The sequence below is a fragment of the Rattus rattus genome, chromosome 18 (genome assembly GCF_011064425.1).
Source record: "Rattus rattus isolate New Zealand chromosome 18, Rrattus_CSIRO_v1, whole genome shotgun sequence".
Lineage (NCBI taxonomy): Eukaryota > Metazoa > Chordata > Mammalia > Rodentia > Muridae > Rattus > Rattus rattus.
The window spans coordinates 8022695-8039822 of record NC_046171.1 but is presented as its reverse complement, the minus strand read 5'-3'; the positions used below and the strand labels follow the sequence as shown (position 1 = coordinate 8039822).

The 17128-nt window shown below is 47.7% G+C and overlaps 2 protein-coding genes, 1 non-coding gene and 1 pseudogene across 3 annotated transcripts in view; 2 read left to right on the top strand and 2 right to left on the bottom strand.

Moving 5' to 3' along the window:
• Nucleotides 1-17128, bottom strand: part of LOC116887415 — a 496132-nt pseudogene that overhangs the window by 331956 nt on the left and 147048 nt on the right.
• Nucleotides 1-17128, bottom strand: part of LOC116887417 (RT1 class I histocompatibility antigen, AA alpha chain-like) — a 431868-nt gene that overhangs the window by 282113 nt on the left and 132627 nt on the right. The gene's annotated exons all lie outside the window — the stretch shown is intronic.
• Nucleotides 2909-7966, top strand: LOC116887422 (rano class II histocompatibility antigen, B-1 beta chain-like). Its single transcript, XM_032889038.1, has 6 exons — nt 2909-3033; nt 4390-4662; nt 5995-6276; nt 6793-6903; nt 7236-7259; nt 7841-7966. Exons 1-6 carry the CDS (start codon nt 2940-2942, stop codon nt 7852-7854), a joined length of 798 nt encoding a protein of 265 aa, XP_032744929.1. The 5' UTR covers nt 2909-2939; the 3' UTR covers nt 7855-7966.
• On the top strand, nt 14180-14286 carry LOC116887753. The gene has a single exon (XR_004386254.1). It is a non-coding gene; the product is annotated as a U6 spliceosomal RNA (small nuclear RNA).

Here is a 17128-nt window from a genome sequence, read left to right as displayed (position 1 = left end):
ATACACACACACACACACATACATGCATACATACATACATGCATATGTACTTCATATGACCACTGTCACTACCCACATGGGAAAACTGAAGGAGTCTGCCTGGACATTTCCTCCATCTTTCCCCACATCCTGCATGCATCCTGTCTTAGGGATGGGGGTCTGCTGCTGTCGCTGAGTGTGCCCTTTCCTCTCAGGTCCTGAGGGGTGAAGTCTGTGCAGACAGCTGTGTGGACAGCCCAGGGTCCATGGGGGACGTAATGCCTGGTGTGTCTGGGAGACCCCAGATCCTGATTTACGTCTTCAGCATCACAAAGTGCCTTCCAGGAGCACTGTGGCGGCTATCAGAATCGGTTTACAGGGCAGGACGGTTGCTACGGCTCCCGGTTCAGAGGTTTCAGCCTATAGTCCCTTGGCTCCATCTCCTGGGGTTATAGTGAGGCAGATCATCATGGCGAGACACAGAGGGGGAGAAAACTGCTCATCTTATGGCTGCCTGGAAGCAAGGAAAGAGGAAGGGTCCAGAGACTCTATGTCCCCAACTGCTGATTTCCTTCTATCCTCCACCTCCTAAAGCCCCTGCCTTCTCTTAGTAATGTCCTGGCAGGAACCAAGCCTTTGATATTCTCGGTAGCCTTCAGGACAGAGGCTGTAAACCAGAAAGCGATGTATGTACAGGTTACCACGGACCGCAGAGATGCTTCCAAAATGCATCTGCTTCAAGCCACCTGCCTGCGGCCTGCATTTCTTCTGTAAATGAACTTGAATCTCCTGAAGTTCAAATGGCGTGTCTGTGCTCACTCTGCGGCCTGAACGACTCTTTCTTTGGATTTTCTAAAATGTTAGTTAAAGAGAAAAACTTGCATAATTATAAAACCCATTATATATATATATATAAAGTCGATATAACTCATTCTTCAAGAAGAGTGGCTGTGAGGCCCTGCAAGTGCATGTGATGCCTGAAGTGGACACAAGTTGATTACTAGTTTCACACTTGGCCCCACTGACCAAGCCCTGATTTCAAGGGTGATGGCTGAGGAGAGGGTTTCTTCCTGAGTTCCCTAGGAGTCCACAGCCCTTCTCTCCTGCAGGTATGAACTGAAGGTGTCCCCTGTAAAACCTTGGCCAGTATGAATGGCCGCTTGTCTTCTGCAGCCAGATGGGGTCTACACTGACTTCAGTCTAAGTGCCCTGTCTCCACACAGAACCACAGCCTGAGTCAGGAAGGCACCGTGGGATGAGGTTTTGGGATTCCCTTCCTTTCAAGCCAGGGCAGAGGTGGGTGGCTGTTTTGTGTGAGACAGGAGGGGCATAAACCCTGCCAAGGACTCTGCAGAAGGCTGGGCTGAGCAGGAGCTGACAGAAGCCCAGGGCCCTGGTGTTGTAATGCGATTTTAGCCAATCAGCAAAGGACTCCTGATGACGCTTCTGTTGCTAGGTGAAAGGTCTGCGTGAAGAGCCCTGGGAGAGCTGGAAATCCCCTGTGCGGCCCAGGCTTCCCTTCACAAAGCCCAGGAGTTTTCCTCTAAGGGAAGGTGTGGAAGAGGCAGAGGCTGCGGATTATTGTTGGAGGCCTGAGGTGGGGGCTAAGGGCCCTGACAACATCCACCACCATGGTCCCTGAATGGCCACGTTTGTCTGCTAAGCTGTTCCATATCTGAGTTGATGTTTCTCCTTAATGCTCCCTGTGTGGGCTGAGGAGATCTGTGTCTGTCTGAGCACAGCTGCTGGTGACCCATGCTGTCCTCTGGTCCTCTATACCAGTGTGTGGTGTGGACCCTGAAAGGCTCACACCCGGCCACCGGAGCCCTCACCGGACGTTCTTGTTGCCATCTCTACCCCTTTCTCTTTTCCCTCGTCAGCTCTGCCTTTAGATCCTGTCCCCAGTTTGACTGGGATCTAAAGTGACAGGGACAGTGTTGTGGTTCGAGGGAGAGAGACTTATTGTTTAGTCATTGTCGTCTGTCAGGCACCACTCCAGCTGATGGATAATGATTCTCAGGAGTGTGTACCTCAGGAGAGGCGTGTTGGGAGCACACGTTGCTGATGCCGTGGTTCTGCTGGCATAGTGGGGCAAGCCTGTGGACGTCCCTTCCTGAAGCTGCTGCATTACACCATTAGCCCTTTATCCTTGAAACCCCAGGCAGCAGCATCTGGAAGCCCTGAAAGGCTATGGCATTTTCCTCAGCTGACGTCGTGTTTGCAGAGGATTTAAACAGCAGAAGACTCCTTAGAGAACAGTTGGGTTGGTTAACTCCTGTGTTTTCATTGCATTACCATGAATGCCGTAGACTCCTGCATAGGGAAGGGCATGAGGCAGCAGGACACAAGGCAGCTTTCCATCCCGACCACACCACACTGCTCTTCTGTGTGAGCTCTTCAGAACCTCATTTACAGTGCACAGCATGGGCTTGCATTTTACAAAGAGAAGCTCAGGATTAGAAAGAGCTCAGCGACTCCCTAAGAATTCTGCTGTCTCACCTGAGGTGCCCCAGAGGGTCAGATATAACAAAACATGATCCCTCTGTCCCCCAATACACGTCACACTCATCGCTCCCACTAAAACCTGAAGTATAAGAAAAGTAGATTTGAAAAATTATCCCAAAGTTATCTATACTTTTCTCTTTTGGTTCTTTAAGCCCCAAACACATTCAGTCTGCAGTTTGGAAAGGTTTACTCTGTAACTGAGAGGAACAGACACCTCCAATGTTCATCCAGTGAGGCTCCATGAAGAAACAGAACGTGCCCTGCTTAGAGAGCCTTTGTAAACCAAGTCTGCCCAGAGACAGATGACAGGCTTCAGCTCCAGTGCTGATTGGCTCCTCACTTGGACCAACCCTAACACTTGGGGTTTCAGAGCACCCTAGGCTACAGAACTTTGCTTTCTGAAGGGGACACAGCAGGTGTGAGTCCTGGTGACTGCCATTACCTGTTCCTTAGAGATGGCGCTGCAGACCCCCAGCTTCCTCCTCCCAGCAGCCGTGGTTGTGCTGATGGTGCTGAGCAGCCCAGGGACTGAGGGCAGAGACTCCCCAAGTAAGTGCAGGGCAGGCTCCCCAGAGCCAGCACTCTGGGGTGGGTGACTGGTTGGTTCTGAGGGGTCCTGGGGGCCTTGGGGGCCCTGGAATGTGGGGGTGGGGAATGGCAAAATTCTGATTTTGTAACAGTCTTTTACCATAGATTTCCTTTCTCTGGAGAGAGGGCGAGACGTCATTCTCATTTCTGTGTTCTAATGTAGGAGTTAGGATGGTGCTTGCCGCACAGGGCGAGCCTGGCATGTAAAAGTAGAAGGCAGAGTTTAAATCTACCACCGAAGATAAGGCAGAGCATGGGGTTGTGCACGAAGAGACAACAGGGTTTACAATACCGCCCCCCACATACTCCCCATCCCAGCATCCTGTCTGGAGGAAAAGTCAGATTCTGAAATGAGGAAACAAGCCAGTGATGGTCTGTGGTCCTGGTGTTTGAGGAGAATTCCTGAGGTGGAGTGGAGGTTTTAGAGAGGCGAACTCTAGGCGTCTAACTCTGAGAGAAGCCAGCGGTCAAAGAGTCTGCATTTTTTGGTCAAATGGAAACGAGGACTCAGACACGGGCTTCGTAAATTGAATTTCTAAGAAAACACTGGGCCTAGAAGGGAAATAAGTGACACATACTTGGGAGGTGGGGCGGGGGTCCTAGTTCTGAGACCGGAGAGTACTTTATATAACGCCCTAGTTCTCTAAGCCAGTGCACATAGGTGGCTTCCTTCTTTCAGGTACACTTAAGATGCCTGGAGTGACCCACACACGCGGGCAGTTCCGGGAGGCTACCAGGATTCCCATTTGTCTGTTTTGCAGTCGGGCTCTCCTGAGAACGAGCGCCCCCTATGGGCGAGGTCAGGGCCTTTTGCACACCGTAGGGAATCTCACAGGGCCGGGGCCTGGTCTCAGAAACAGCCGAATATTCTATTTTTCTTTCGATCGTAGTTTTATTAGTTCATTGAGAATTTCGTACAATTCTAGTCATATTCACCCCGTCTTCCAACTCCACCCAGACCCACCCCCTTCGACCCACCCGACTGATTTTTTTTCAAATGCACCAAGCGATGTTTGTGCTTCCCGAGGAGTATTCTTGTGAGGACGAGCTCGGTCGCCCACTCCTCCCTTGCTCTTCCTTACCCGGGTGGAACCGGGTGGAGGCGCCCAGCTGCGGGGGAGCGGGGTCCACACCGGCAAGTCCCGAACTCCCGTCTAAGTGCGAGCGGCGGCGGCACAGGGCCTGCCGGTTCCGAGGCTCCAAGGCCCGGCGGCCCCAGAGAGCTGTCGCCCCACGGGGGAAGCGCCGACGCGGGGTGGGGCCACCGTGGGCTCCGTGGTCCCCGCTGTCCCCCGGGCTGACCGCGTCCATTCGCAGGGAATTTCGTGTACCAGTTCGAGTGCCTGTGCTACTACACCAATGGGACGCAGCGCATACGGAGTGTGAGCAGAAACATCTACAACCGGCAGGAGTTCGTGCGCTTCGACAGCGACGTGGGCGAGTACCGCGCGGTGACCGAGCTGGGGCGGTCGTGGGCCAAGGACTTTAACGGACAGAAGGAGTTCATGGAGCGGAAGCGGGCCGAGCTGGACACGGTCTGCAGACACAACTACGAGGGGCCGGAGGCTCTCACCTCCCTGCGGCGGCTTGGTGAGCGCGGCGGGTCCCGCGGGAGGCCGTGGGCGGTCGTGGGCGAACACGGAGCAGAGTTCCGGCGTGAGGAGCTGCCATGGCTTCCTTCCTGCCGTCTGCCCCGCACCACCGAGCGAGCGCCCTCTTGGAGTCTCCCTCCTTCCTCACCTTTGCCCTGTGCGGCCCAGCTCCCCTCTGACCCCTGGCTCTCCTGTGGAAGCCGCATGTGGAAGCCGGTTAGCCCTTAGCTTTGGCGTCGGTGGCTATCCTGGCCATTCTGTTGCCCCGATTCCCCTTGTTCCTTTGAGGGCAGTTTGCTGCCTGGCGCTGACCTGAAGGCGTCACCGCCATTTTCCTCGTTCTCTGAGGTAGACTGTGTTGACTTGGATCACACTAAAAGTTTGTGATACAAAATCTGAGGGACACCTTTCTGTTTCCACTCCCGGATAGCCCAGAGCCTTACACATGATGCCAGTCAAAGCGTCATGTTAGGCATCGCGTTCAGATTTAATGTCCTACATGACTAACGGTTAACTCGAAAGGTTAAGCTTGCTTTCCTCATGGCCTTGTTATTCACCTGTTGGGGACTGATTCCTCACAGCAGGGGAATGCAGTGATGGCCGCCAGGAATTAATGCACTCGGCTGTGGGGAAAAACAGTCGTAGAGAATAGAAGACGGGAGAACAAAACATGCTCCCAGTTCATTAAATACGTGAAGTGTGTATGCTGTTTTCAAGTTGAAGGGAAAGCAGCACCAGGGAAGGAGGTTTCTGAGGTAGTGGTGGGCACAATATATCAAAGCCAGTCGGGAAACACGTCTGTACAGCTGCGCATGACAGCCTGAGGAGACGAAGGAAGGATGTCGTACTACAGTCATTTTTCCAATTTTCCCCAAAATTATTAACTTGAACTCAGAATCGGATTTTCTTTTTTCTAATCTGTTCGTTTTAGAAAAAGTTAATTTTATATTTTTGCATAAATAAAATTTTTTTATGTAAATACAATTTTATTTACCCATAAATTTAAAAACGCAGAGGGTTTACAAAGAGGGTTTCTCTGTGTGCTTCTGGCTGTCCTAGAACTTGTTCTAGTCCAGGTTGGCTTCATAGAGATCCCCCTGTCTCTACCTCCTGAGTGCATCACTGCCCGGCTTCTTTTGTTTCACTACATTTCATATTATAGAAGAACAGGGCCGCACCGACTGTTGTTTTCCTAGTGAGTTAAATCTGTATTTGTGGGGTTGATCTTTATCCACTGTTAGAACCCAGCATTCATTCCCACCCTGCCTCTTCTCTGTGGGGAGTCTCCACAGGGCCCTCATCTCACTCACTGTCTTTTCTGTCACCCTAGAGCAGCCCAATGTGGCCATCACCCTGTCCAGGACAGAGGCCCTCAACCACCACAACTTGCTGGTCTGCTCAGTGACAGATTTCTACCCAGCCCAGATCAAAGTGCGCTGGTTCCGGAATGGCCAGGAGGAGACGACGGGGGTCGTGTCCACACAGCTTATTAAGAACGGGGACTGGACCTTCCAGATCCTGGTCATGCTGGAGATGACGCCTCAGCGGGGAGATGTGTACACCTGCCGTGTTGACCACCCCAGCCTTGAGAGCCCTGTCACAGTGGAGTGGCGTAAGGGAAACTTTTCTTTGACCGTGGACCCCACATGACATGAAATTTTAGTTGTTATTACCCCATCCCTCCAATGTCACCTACCCTGTCACTTGTCCTGCATGGTCTGCTTCCACTACTGAGCTGAGAGCTACGGGAACCATATCTTTTGCCTCATAGTCAGGGCATCAGGAGAGCTCTGACCTAACTGTCTTTCCCAGATCCCTGTTCTGGGAAAGATCACCACGTACACTGGTGCCCTAGAACTTACCCCTAATACCCAGAGGGATTGGCAATGATAGCTAGTAATTGGGTGTTTAGCTCAAGATTGCAGATACGTCTGTGGGGTGCAGACACCCATGTGTCCCCTCCCCCACCACTGTGCTCAGAGCTCCTGGCCCTTCCTGGCCCTGGGTCAGAACACAGAAGTGGGTCCTCCCAACTCCTTACCTCACGTGGCTCAGGCTGGACTGTGGGCTTTCACTCAGGGCTGTTGTGACTTGTGGACAAAAGCTGACACTGGGCTCTGCTCCCCAGGGGCACAGTCCGAGTCTGCCCAGAGCAAGATGCTGAGTGGCATCGGGGGCTTTGTGCTGGGGGTGATCTTCCTCGGGCTTGGCCTTTTTATCCGTCACAAGAGTCAGAAAGGTGAGGAGCTCTGGGAAACTGGGGGTGGTGGGCTCTGCTGCAGCGGGGAGCTGGGCTGCGGGTGGGAGGGCCTGGGGCTCATTCTGTGACCTCTGTCCCTGTCCACCACTCTCCCTGGCTCCTTTCTGGAAGCTTCTGACAATGAGGAAGCGTGGGTCTCGCCTTCCCTCCTTCCTGTGGGAGTTTCATCCACGTGGGGGCTGCTCAGGGCCTTAGTGAGCACAGTCGGTGAGAGGACAGCTCCACTAAGCTGCAGGACCCACCCCCCTCACGGGCTGTGAGAGCCCCTGTGTTTATAACAACACCTTTCTCTATGTGACTTCCCTTCGCAGGAGCTCGGGGGCCTCCTCCAGCAGGTAATCAATCTATCAGCTCTTATCTGCGGGGTGGTGCAGGGGTGAGGGTGTGAGGGGACGGTGTGAGGCAGCTGTGCCTGGTCAGTCCTGGTTTACAATTTGTCTGTGCTGTGGGGTTGAAAGGGTCACAGCCAGTGTCTATAAGAAGCTCCGGGGGTTGTCCCCATCAGGAGTTTGCCACCATTGTTTGAGTGGAGCCTGAGCCATGGGTTTAGACCCCAAGATGTTGCCTGCTCTGTGCCTCACACTGGAGACTGTGACTGTGGGTGTAGACAGTGTCGGGAATCGGTCCTGCAGCAGAGACAGATCCCTCTAACTTACCCAGAGATCAGACCTTCCGTATTCCTTGGGAGGGTGGTGGCTTCTCTTCCACTTCCCACACTTTTGTGTCCTGTGAGGCCCTGTGTCCCCTCCTTAGCTGCTCTCACCTTTGCATAGGTGGTGGGGAGGTGGTGGCGTTGGCCAGAACATCGGCCATCTTTGTCTAACTCTGTGGGATTCAAAAGAGTCGGGTATCTCCATGGCATTCCAGTGACTGACCCCTCTCTCCCTCCTGTGACCCCCCCTCCTCTCCCACACAGGGCTCCTACAGTGACGCACGAGAGTGTTTTGATTGTGTTTGAAGAGACATGGGAAACCTGCCCCCATCTCTCGGCATCAAATCCTGCAATTCTTCTGTCCCTACAGAGCCAGAGCAGTTAGCAATCCCTCCCCCAAAACACACTCCCCCCCCCCACGGGCAGATGCTGGCCTTGGGAACAGACAAAAGGCAGCCTTCTCCAACCTCAGCATCACATCAGAACCCATACTCCCTCCCCTGATTAGCAACCAGCATTTCTCTGGTGCAGATGGCTCCTGCCCTTGGAGGAGGCGGGAGCCAATATCCTTGAAGTGATGAAAGCCCACTCTCAGACTATGGGAAAGAGGTACTTAAGTATTAAGTGTGCCCAGACAGTTGTGACAGTTGTGAAATACCCAGCTTCTGATAACGGAATGAGTTACTTCTTCCCAGGTGAGGAAGGTAGGTCTCTTTCCCGGCCCCCCCCACCCACCCGTCTGAACAGGTTTATTTTATCAGGGTTGGAAGGACAGCACTCCTTTACCCCCTCCCCAATCACGTACCCAGCTTATGCATACTCCTATATATGTCACAAGCCCCTGACCCTTGATGTGAGCATCACATTCCCAAACTGCAAAGCAGGAAAGGCTTGTCATCTGATCTGATCCGATCTGATTTGGGTCAGACCTGTATAATAAAGATTCTCTTTGTTCTTGCATCAGACTCACAATTCCTGGCAGTCTCCTGGGGTTCCCGTGAACTGGGTATAACATGTTGACTGCCTCAGACGTAAGGCCTGTGTATACCTGCTCCGAATTCCTGTCTGCCAGCCAGCCTGCCACTCTGTGATTCAGAGTCTCCATGGTGCCAGTGAAACCACCAGCTTAGCTCTTGTGATCTCGAGTCCCCAGGTCTTGTCTGTAGCTCTGCCTCTGGGTGATTCCAGAGGCTCCATCTGTGCATGGCAGCACCCAGCACCCCAGGCTTTCTATCTCCACTCTGTAGTACAAGCAGTTTAAGAGTATCCTCGCCTAGCTTACAAATAAATGAGACTGTGGTTATTTTATTTGGCTTTGATAATTACTCGGTGTGGGAGCACCCCCTAACCTATGTTTCTAACTGTTGTCCTGGCTACCTCCCTTGCACTGTACCCCACATACTTGCCATATCTCTAGACCATGTGCACATCTTCCCACATGGCGGCTTCCTCTCTTCCCCTCATTCTTCCTCCTCCTCCCCTCCTCCAACCAGGTGACTCAGAACCCTCCCACCTCTAATCCCTCCAGTAATTGGCTGTAGCCAATTTTATTTAACCAATAGTTTTAAATTAAAGAACGGACAAAATTTGCACAACAAATGCTTGTAACCTTGAGAATTCATTCGTAGGCTTAGACTATCATGTACAGAATTTAGCATTGTAGTACACAGCAACAGACCAGACCTCAGCACAGGCTGCTAATGTGCCCTGAACATTCACCTCCATTTCATAATTAAACGTAGTCTGAACTGTTTGTGTCCTGAACCTCCATAACTGAGCAGGGTGGGTGGGGTCACGTGGGACTAAGCAGTTTCTACTACAAAGGCGACCAGAAGCACCCTGGGCTCCGTGTAAGGGGGACAGAGGAGGCAGGCACCAGTCGTCCTCCTGTTCAGACTTTCCCTGTTTAGTGTGCCGTTCTCACCCCAGTCTCCTTCAGGCTGGTGAGGACACAGCAACTAAACATGGAGGGCAGTGTTTCCACATGTGTCCTGTGAGGTCACACTGACTCACTGAGGTTCACCATTTTTGAAAGATTACAGTCTTTCAAATAAAAGCACTTTGTGGTGGCAAATGATAAAACCCCAATTTGATCTTTTGTTGTTGTTCTAAGGAAGCTGGACTAGACACATAACTTATGAGACAGTCACCTCCCCTCAGCTGTTCCTCCACCTGCCCGGTCTCCCTTCCCAGCATCTCCTGTGTGCGCATGCGCCCTGCACTGTGCCTGCCCAGTCTCTGACTCTCATGTCTGGTTCGCTGCCCTGAGCCTTTTCTCTGTGTTTCCCTCTGTCTGCTCCTGTGTCCTTTGTCCTTTCCTCTATATTTCTTTTGCATCTGTTTTCTTCATCTCTCCTGTTACCTCAAATCTCATCTCTCTCTGTGTATTTCAGACTCTGTTGTCTACCAATGCTTTGAAAATTTTAGGGAAATCTTTCCTGATGAATCCTGTGTAACACATACAATGTGGAAAACATCATCATGTACACAAGGATACAAAAGCTGCCACTGTGCCCATCCTTCTTATTAAGGAAGTGAAGCTTCAGGCCCCTAGCATGGAGACAGTTATCTATCACAGAGCCCCTGGATCTCCAGATTTCCTCACTGTGTGTGTGTGTGTGTGTGTGTGTGTGTGTGTGTGTGTGTGTGTGTGTGTTAGCGGTGGTTGCAGTGTGGTTTTGGCAGGTTTCTGATGGTTTGTGCTGATGATGAATTTGGAGATACATGGATTCATCTCTGGGCATGTCTGTGAAGGCTTTCTACATTTGATCAAGGTGGAAAAATCCACCCTAAATGGGCTGAGGTCCCAGATGGGGAAAAACAAACTAAAAGCAAGAAAAGCTTGGACGTTTGTCTGTCTTCTTCCTGATGGTAGACTGCTGGGACCTCCCATCCTGCTACAGACCTTCCCAGTCACAAGTTCCACATTCTTAAGCCAGAATAACTCCTGACCCCAGTAGCTCCCTGTCAGGTGTTTTGGCAGAACAATGAGAAAAGTAACTAATGTGAAACCCGACAGAAGTGGGACAGCCATCTGTGGTTCTTTATCTACTCAACTGGAGAAGACAGCTCACATGCGCACCGTGATTACACGGGCACCTGGTGTCATTGCTGACAGGATGGAGCCCCTATCCCCTGTGAACATGGAGACTTCTTGATCTCAGCGCCATTCTCTACCTGCACCTAGGGAAGTCACTGCACGGGCTGGAGCACACCTACAGGTTTTCTTCTGGATAGCGCAGATGAGCCCATACACTTGATCTAGAGAGAGCCCTTCTCATTAAAGTCAGAAGTATTTAGTGGCTTTAAGGTCTTGGGACACAGTTGAAGAACCAGGAAAAGGGACTATATCTTTTACTAAGCTTACCCAAAGTCCTGAGGAGGCTTACACTGACTTTTGCAAAGATGATTTCAGCAGTGCTAAGAGCAATAGCAGATCCAAATGTAAGAAATGTGGTTCTTGAATCTTTGGCTTTGAAAATGCAAATAAAGAATGCAAAAAAGGAATAAGACCATTAAAAGCTCAAGGTGCCTCACTAGATGGATGGATAAAAGCTATTGCTTTTAAGCTATTAGAATCATCAAAATATCCCACCATAATTTGTAGTAAACGTGGAAAGGGCAGAGATTGGGTTAATAAATGCCAATCAGTAGGAGGTATCCTAGGCAACTTCTTATTGTCAGGGAACCAGAAAAGGGGCCTATCCTGGGCCCAAGAACAAAGAACACAAACTGACAATATCCTGTCAGCAATGGAATATTTCACCAGCAAGGCAATCAGGAGTGTATTGGAGATTTAATGCACACCAGTAGGCTGCTCTTGACTTTGCAGTGGGTAAATATCTTATAGGAACAGTAGGTATAATTTCTGGGAGTAGTTTCACAGCTCAAGGGTTTATTATACATCCAGGATGAATAGATGAAGATTACCAAGTGTGGGATGATGTCATTACACAGGTGAAGTAAGGTACAAAATAAAATGAGGACTGTCATTGGACAAGAATGGCAGAAGAAAAAGTTTGAGGGAAGAGGAGAAGACTGGAACAAGAAGAGGAGAGAAGCCTTGGAGAGAACATGGAAACTGATGTTAAGATTCCTCTCTGTACCTTTACAAGTTGTTATGAATGTTCTTAAGGGATGGATGTGCACAGGGCTTTGTATGTCTAGGTGGGCAATTATATCTTATCAATTGGATCAGAGGTTTTATGTGGCAATTTGACTTTGGGAGAGTATGTGCCGTCCAGAGATGCGAGGCCGACATGGAATTGGGATGTGTGTGTCTGGCATGGTGGCAACCTGCCTTGGGAACTAGATGGGTAAAGAGATTGCTGCCAGGCTCAGAGAGAAGCCAACGGCAGTGTGATATGGGATGGAGCAGAGCGGGTGAGATGCTTTGCTGGCTGAGATGAAGATATCTACCAGGTATCTTGGGGCTCTGTGGTGCTGGATCTAGTGCAGGGTAAAAGACAGTATTTTTTATAATTTTACAGCAACAATCATGGTGAAATTAAAGTCATGGCTTATGTTAAAAAAACCATACAATTAGCGCCAGGTGACAGCATTGCTCAATTACTCCCATATCACAATGGTAAAGCAGCTCCAATACAATAAATAGGATGGGAGGATTCGGAAGCACTGGGAAGAAAGTATTTTGACAAATTGTTACTAATGGCAAAATGGTTAAGGTTAATGGTTGTCTTAGTTTGGGTTTCCATTGTTGTGAAGTGTTACATGACCAAACAACTCTTGTAAGGACAACATCTAATTGGGACTAGTTCAGAGGTTCAGTCCATTATCATCAAGGCAGGAAGCAAGGCAGCATCCAGTCAGGTGTGGTGCTGGAGAATAAGCTGAGAGTTCTGTATCTCATTCTGAAGATAAACAGGAGAAGACTGGCATCCAGGCAGCTTGGAGGAGTCTCAAAGCCCATGCCCACAGTGGCACACTCCCCCAAAAGGCCACACCTTCTCCAACAAGGCCACATCTTCTCCAACAAGACCACACTCACTCCAACAAAGTCACACCTCCTAATAGTGTCACTCCCTGGGTCATGCATATTCAAACCACTACAATAGTAAATGATATTGAAATTGAAGGCTTAGAGGACACTGGGGCTGAGCTGATGTATTTATAATCTTGGAATCAAAATTGGCCTTTGCAAGAAGTCTCAGTTTATAGGTGTTGGAATGCTATTTCATGTGTTTCAGAATGTTTATTAGATTAAACACATAGGGCCATAAAGCCAAGTAGGGAAGTTAAAACCGTATGTGGCTGGCATAGCCATAAGCCCATGGGGAAGGGAATTTGTTAGAACAATGGGGAACTTAAATTAATATTCCTCAAATTCCACAAAAGCCCCATAAGTGATGTTTAAAGTGGGTTATATTACTGGAAAAGGTATTGGAAAAAATTATCAAAGACGATCACAGGTTGTCCATAAACAAGACCAAGCAGGAGTTGACTTTCCAAATTTAGACTAAGGGCCACTGCTAAAAACACACCAACAGCCCTGCCTTTAAATTGGCTAGCCAGTAAGCCTGCATGGATAAAACAGTGGACCTTAACAAAAGAAAGTTTACAGGCACTTGGGCAAGAACAATTGGACGTTAAACGTATTGAGAAGTCTACTAGTGCTTGGATTTCTCCTGTATCTGTAATAAAAAAGAAAATCTGGGAAATTGACAATGTCAACAGATTTGAGAATTGTAAATAAAGTAATTCAGCCCATAGGTTCTTTGCAGCCTTGAATTCCTTTACCTTCTATAACACCCAGAGATTGGCCCATAATAGTGATTGACTAAAATATTATTATTACTATTATTTTTTATTTACTATTCCCTTGCAAGAACAAGACAGGAAAAAATTGCTTTTATTGTGCCCATGTATAATAATACTAAACCTGTGGAAAGATATCAGTGGAACATTTTCCCTCTGAGAATGTTAAATAGTCCAACCGACGTCAATATTTTGTGCAACAACTGCTAGAGTAATTTGTAAACTATTTCCTCTGTTCATTATTTACCATTACATGTGTTATAAGTTGTTCTGCTGCTGCTATATATGCAAATGCTAAATTCTGTACCCCAAGATCTGGCTGGCCCTCACCAGTAGATCCTCACATATATCACCTTTTGTTGTGTGTAAATCTTTCTCCCCTAAGTTAGCCCTGATTGGTCAATAAAGATGCCTACAGCCTGGACTTAGCAGAAGAGAGGGGGGTAGAGCAAAAGGTTCCCGGGCTTGGGGTCTGAGGCAGGGACCAAAGGAGAAAAGGAAAGGCATGGGGGAAGAAGAAGGCATCATGGGGTAGGTGGATTGTGAGTGTTTGGTCATGCGGGTCAGCCAGTTGGAGTAGGAGTGGCCCAGGTGGAACATGGCAAGTTATATCTCCGATTTTGATAGGGAGGTAAACAAAACAACATAGAGGGTTTGTGGGATGATGTCACAGGTGAGGCAGGTACAAGGTAGAATGAGGCCTGTCATTGGACGAGAAGGAAGGGTGGGTGGAAGAAAAGTTTGAAGGAAGAGGATGAGATGGGAATGGAACAGGAGAGGAAAGGAAGAGCTAGGGAAACATGGAAGCTGATGTTAAAATTCCACGCCGTGCTCGCTTCGGCAGCACATATACTAAAATTGGAACGATACAGAGAAGATTAGCATGGCCCCTGCGCAAGGATGACACGCAAATTCGTGAAGCGTTCCATATTTTTAAAGACATACATGGTATGCACTCATTGTTAAGTGGCTATTAGCCCAAATGCTTGAATTACCCTAGATGCCTAGAACAAATGAAACTCAAGACAGAGGATCAAAATGTGAATTCTTCACTCCTTCTTTAAAAGGGGAAAAAGAATACCCTTTGGCAGGAAGAGAGAGGCAAGATTAAAACAGAGACTGAAGGACACCCATTCAGAGCCTGCCCCACATGTGGCCCATATATATACAGCCACCCAATTAGACAAGATGGATGAAGCAAATGCAGAAGTAGATCGCCTCCTGAGAGACACAGCCAGAATACAGCAATACAGAGGCTAATGCCAGCAGCAAACCACTGAACTGAGAATAGGACCCCGTTGAAGGAATCAGAGAAAGGACTGAAGAGCTTGAAGGCTCGAGACCCCATATGTACAACAATGCCAAGCAACCAGAGCTTCCAGGACTAAGCCACTCACCTAAAGACTATACATGGACTGACCCTGGACTCTGACCTCATAGGTAGCAATGAATATCCTAGTAAGAGCACCAGTGGAAGGGGAAGCCCTGGGTCCTGCTAAGACTGAACCCCAGTGAACTAGACTGTTGGGGGGGAGGCTGCAATGGGGGGAGGTGGGGAGGAACACCCATAAGGAAGGGGAGAGGGGAGGGGGATGTTTGCCCGGAAACCGGGAAAGGGAATAACACTCGAAATGTATATAAGAAATATTCAAGTTAATAAAAAAAAAAAATTAAAAAAAAAATTCCACACCGTACCTTTACAGGTTGTTATGAGTGTTCTTAAGGGATGGATGTGTGCTGGGCATTGTATGTTTAGGTGGGCAATTATATCTTATTAATTGGATCAGAGGTTATTGTGTTGTGTGTTCTTCCATGTAGCGATTTAAGTAATAAGAGAGTATGCGGTGGCTAGAGACACTGGGCCATCACGGAATTGGGATATGTGCTTCTGGCAAGGGTGCTGTGGTGTTGGATCTAGAGGGGGATAAAAGACAGCATTTTATTATAATTTTTCAACAACAAGGGTTGATATTGAAAGGAAAAAGTTTAAAATTGCCCCCTAGACAAAAGGTGAAGCCCTGGAACTGCCTGTTCCAGGAACTGACTGATCACAGAAAGAGTAATTGCACCAGCTGGTTCAGCCACTTTGTTCCAGGAACTAGCTAACCATAATAGCAACTGACCATAATAGCAGGAACTGGTTAACCATAAAGTTAGATTAAAATCTTAAAGAATAATCATGAGAAACAGGAGGTTCTTCCTTGTGATTTGGTATGGTTTCTCCTTTAAATACCCCTTCTCCCAGCCATTCGAGGTTGAACTCCTCGACCTCTGTGTGGGATACGAGTCTTGACCCCAGTGCACTGGTTTCTGTCATCCCTATCAATAAACCTCTTGTTGATTGCATCAAGATTGGTCTCTTGTGAGTTCTTGGGGGGGGGGTCACGTCATCCCGAGACTTGAGTGAGCGTCTCCCCGCTCTGGGGGTCTTTCAATATCTATCCAGCACTGCTCCTTTAAGGCTTATTATAAATATAAAGGTTATGTGCCTTTTATTTAGGAACTAAATGATCTAAGGTGGGGTATAAACCTCCAAATAATATTTACAAGATACATTGATGATATTTTATTGGCTGATTCTGATACAGATACCTTAGGGAAAAACATTTAATGAAACATGAAAGATTTTATTTTACTGGGGACTACAGATTATGCCTAAAAAATAGGGGAAGTAAATTCTAGAAAATATTTAAAATTAAAACTGAATAAAAAAAAAAATACAACTACCAAAGGTTCAGATTAGAGGAGATAAATTAAAAGCTCTTTAAAGATTAAAAAAAAAAAAAAGGAAGATATTAACTGGCTATGTCCTATTATTAGATTAACCACTCAAGTGTTAAGTAATTTGTTTCAAACCCTGTAAGGTGTTTCAAATTTAAACAGTTTGTGAAAATTAACAGCTGAAGGAGAAAAGGGATTGGCCTAGGTAGAAAAGAGATTACAAAGTGCCTAAGTGGACAGATGAGATCCTAAACTTGACTATGTTTTAGTTATTCTACCTTTCCCTCATTCTCATACTGGGATAATGTTACAAGATATTTGAACCAGTTTCTAGTTAGTATGTAGCTCAGCCCTTAGTACACACTTTTAATCACTTTGGCTGGATTCCCATTGTTGTGAAGAGACACCACGGCCCAAGCAACATTTATAAGGGACAACATTTCATTAGAGCTGGCTTACAGTTTCAGAGGTTCAGTCCATTATCATCATGGCAGGAAGCATGGCAGCATCTAGGCAGACATGGCACTGGAGAAGGAACCTAGAGTCTTGACCTGAAGCCAACCAGGAGAGACTCTCAGTCAGCTAGAAGGAGGGTTTCAAAGCCCGTCTCCAAAGTGACACAGTATAAATATATATTATATATATAGTATATGTATTATATATATATATTCCTGCAGCAGAAAACAAATTGCAAATTGTTAATTTTTTAAGATTTCAAAAAAGCAGAGTAAATAATTCAAATTCAAGTAGACTCAAATTGGATTTTAGGTTTGGCTGAATCACTGCTAAAAAGTCTGTCATACACACACACCCACACACATATAATGAAAACGATATTTTTTTTTGAAAAAATTTTCCTAACTTTAAAAATCCCAATTATAAACTAACAAATTTCAGTGTGAAATTCATTAATTCCCAGGGGGAGAATATGCAAGAGAGCTCTCTGTTAAGCTGTGCCGTCTTATATAAACAGTATGCACAGGCAACTAAGTAAAAACTTCGTTCCTAATCATTCGAGTCAAGTGCTGGCCATTCATCTGGCTCAAGGTTTCTGTA

Coding starts and splice junctions, on each gene's coding strand:
- LOC116887422 (XM_032889038.1), top strand. CDS start 2,940: ATGGCGCTGCAGACCCCCAGCTTCCTCCTCCCAGCAGCCGTGGTTGTG. Junction 3,034..4,389: donor TGAGGGCAGAGACTCCCCAA/GTAAGTGCAGGG, acceptor GTCCATTCGCAG/GGAATTTCGTGTACCAGTTC. Junction 6,904..7,235: donor CCGTCACAAGAGTCAGAAAG/GTGAGGAGCTCT, acceptor TTCCCTTCGCAG/GAGCTCGGGGGCCTCCTCCA.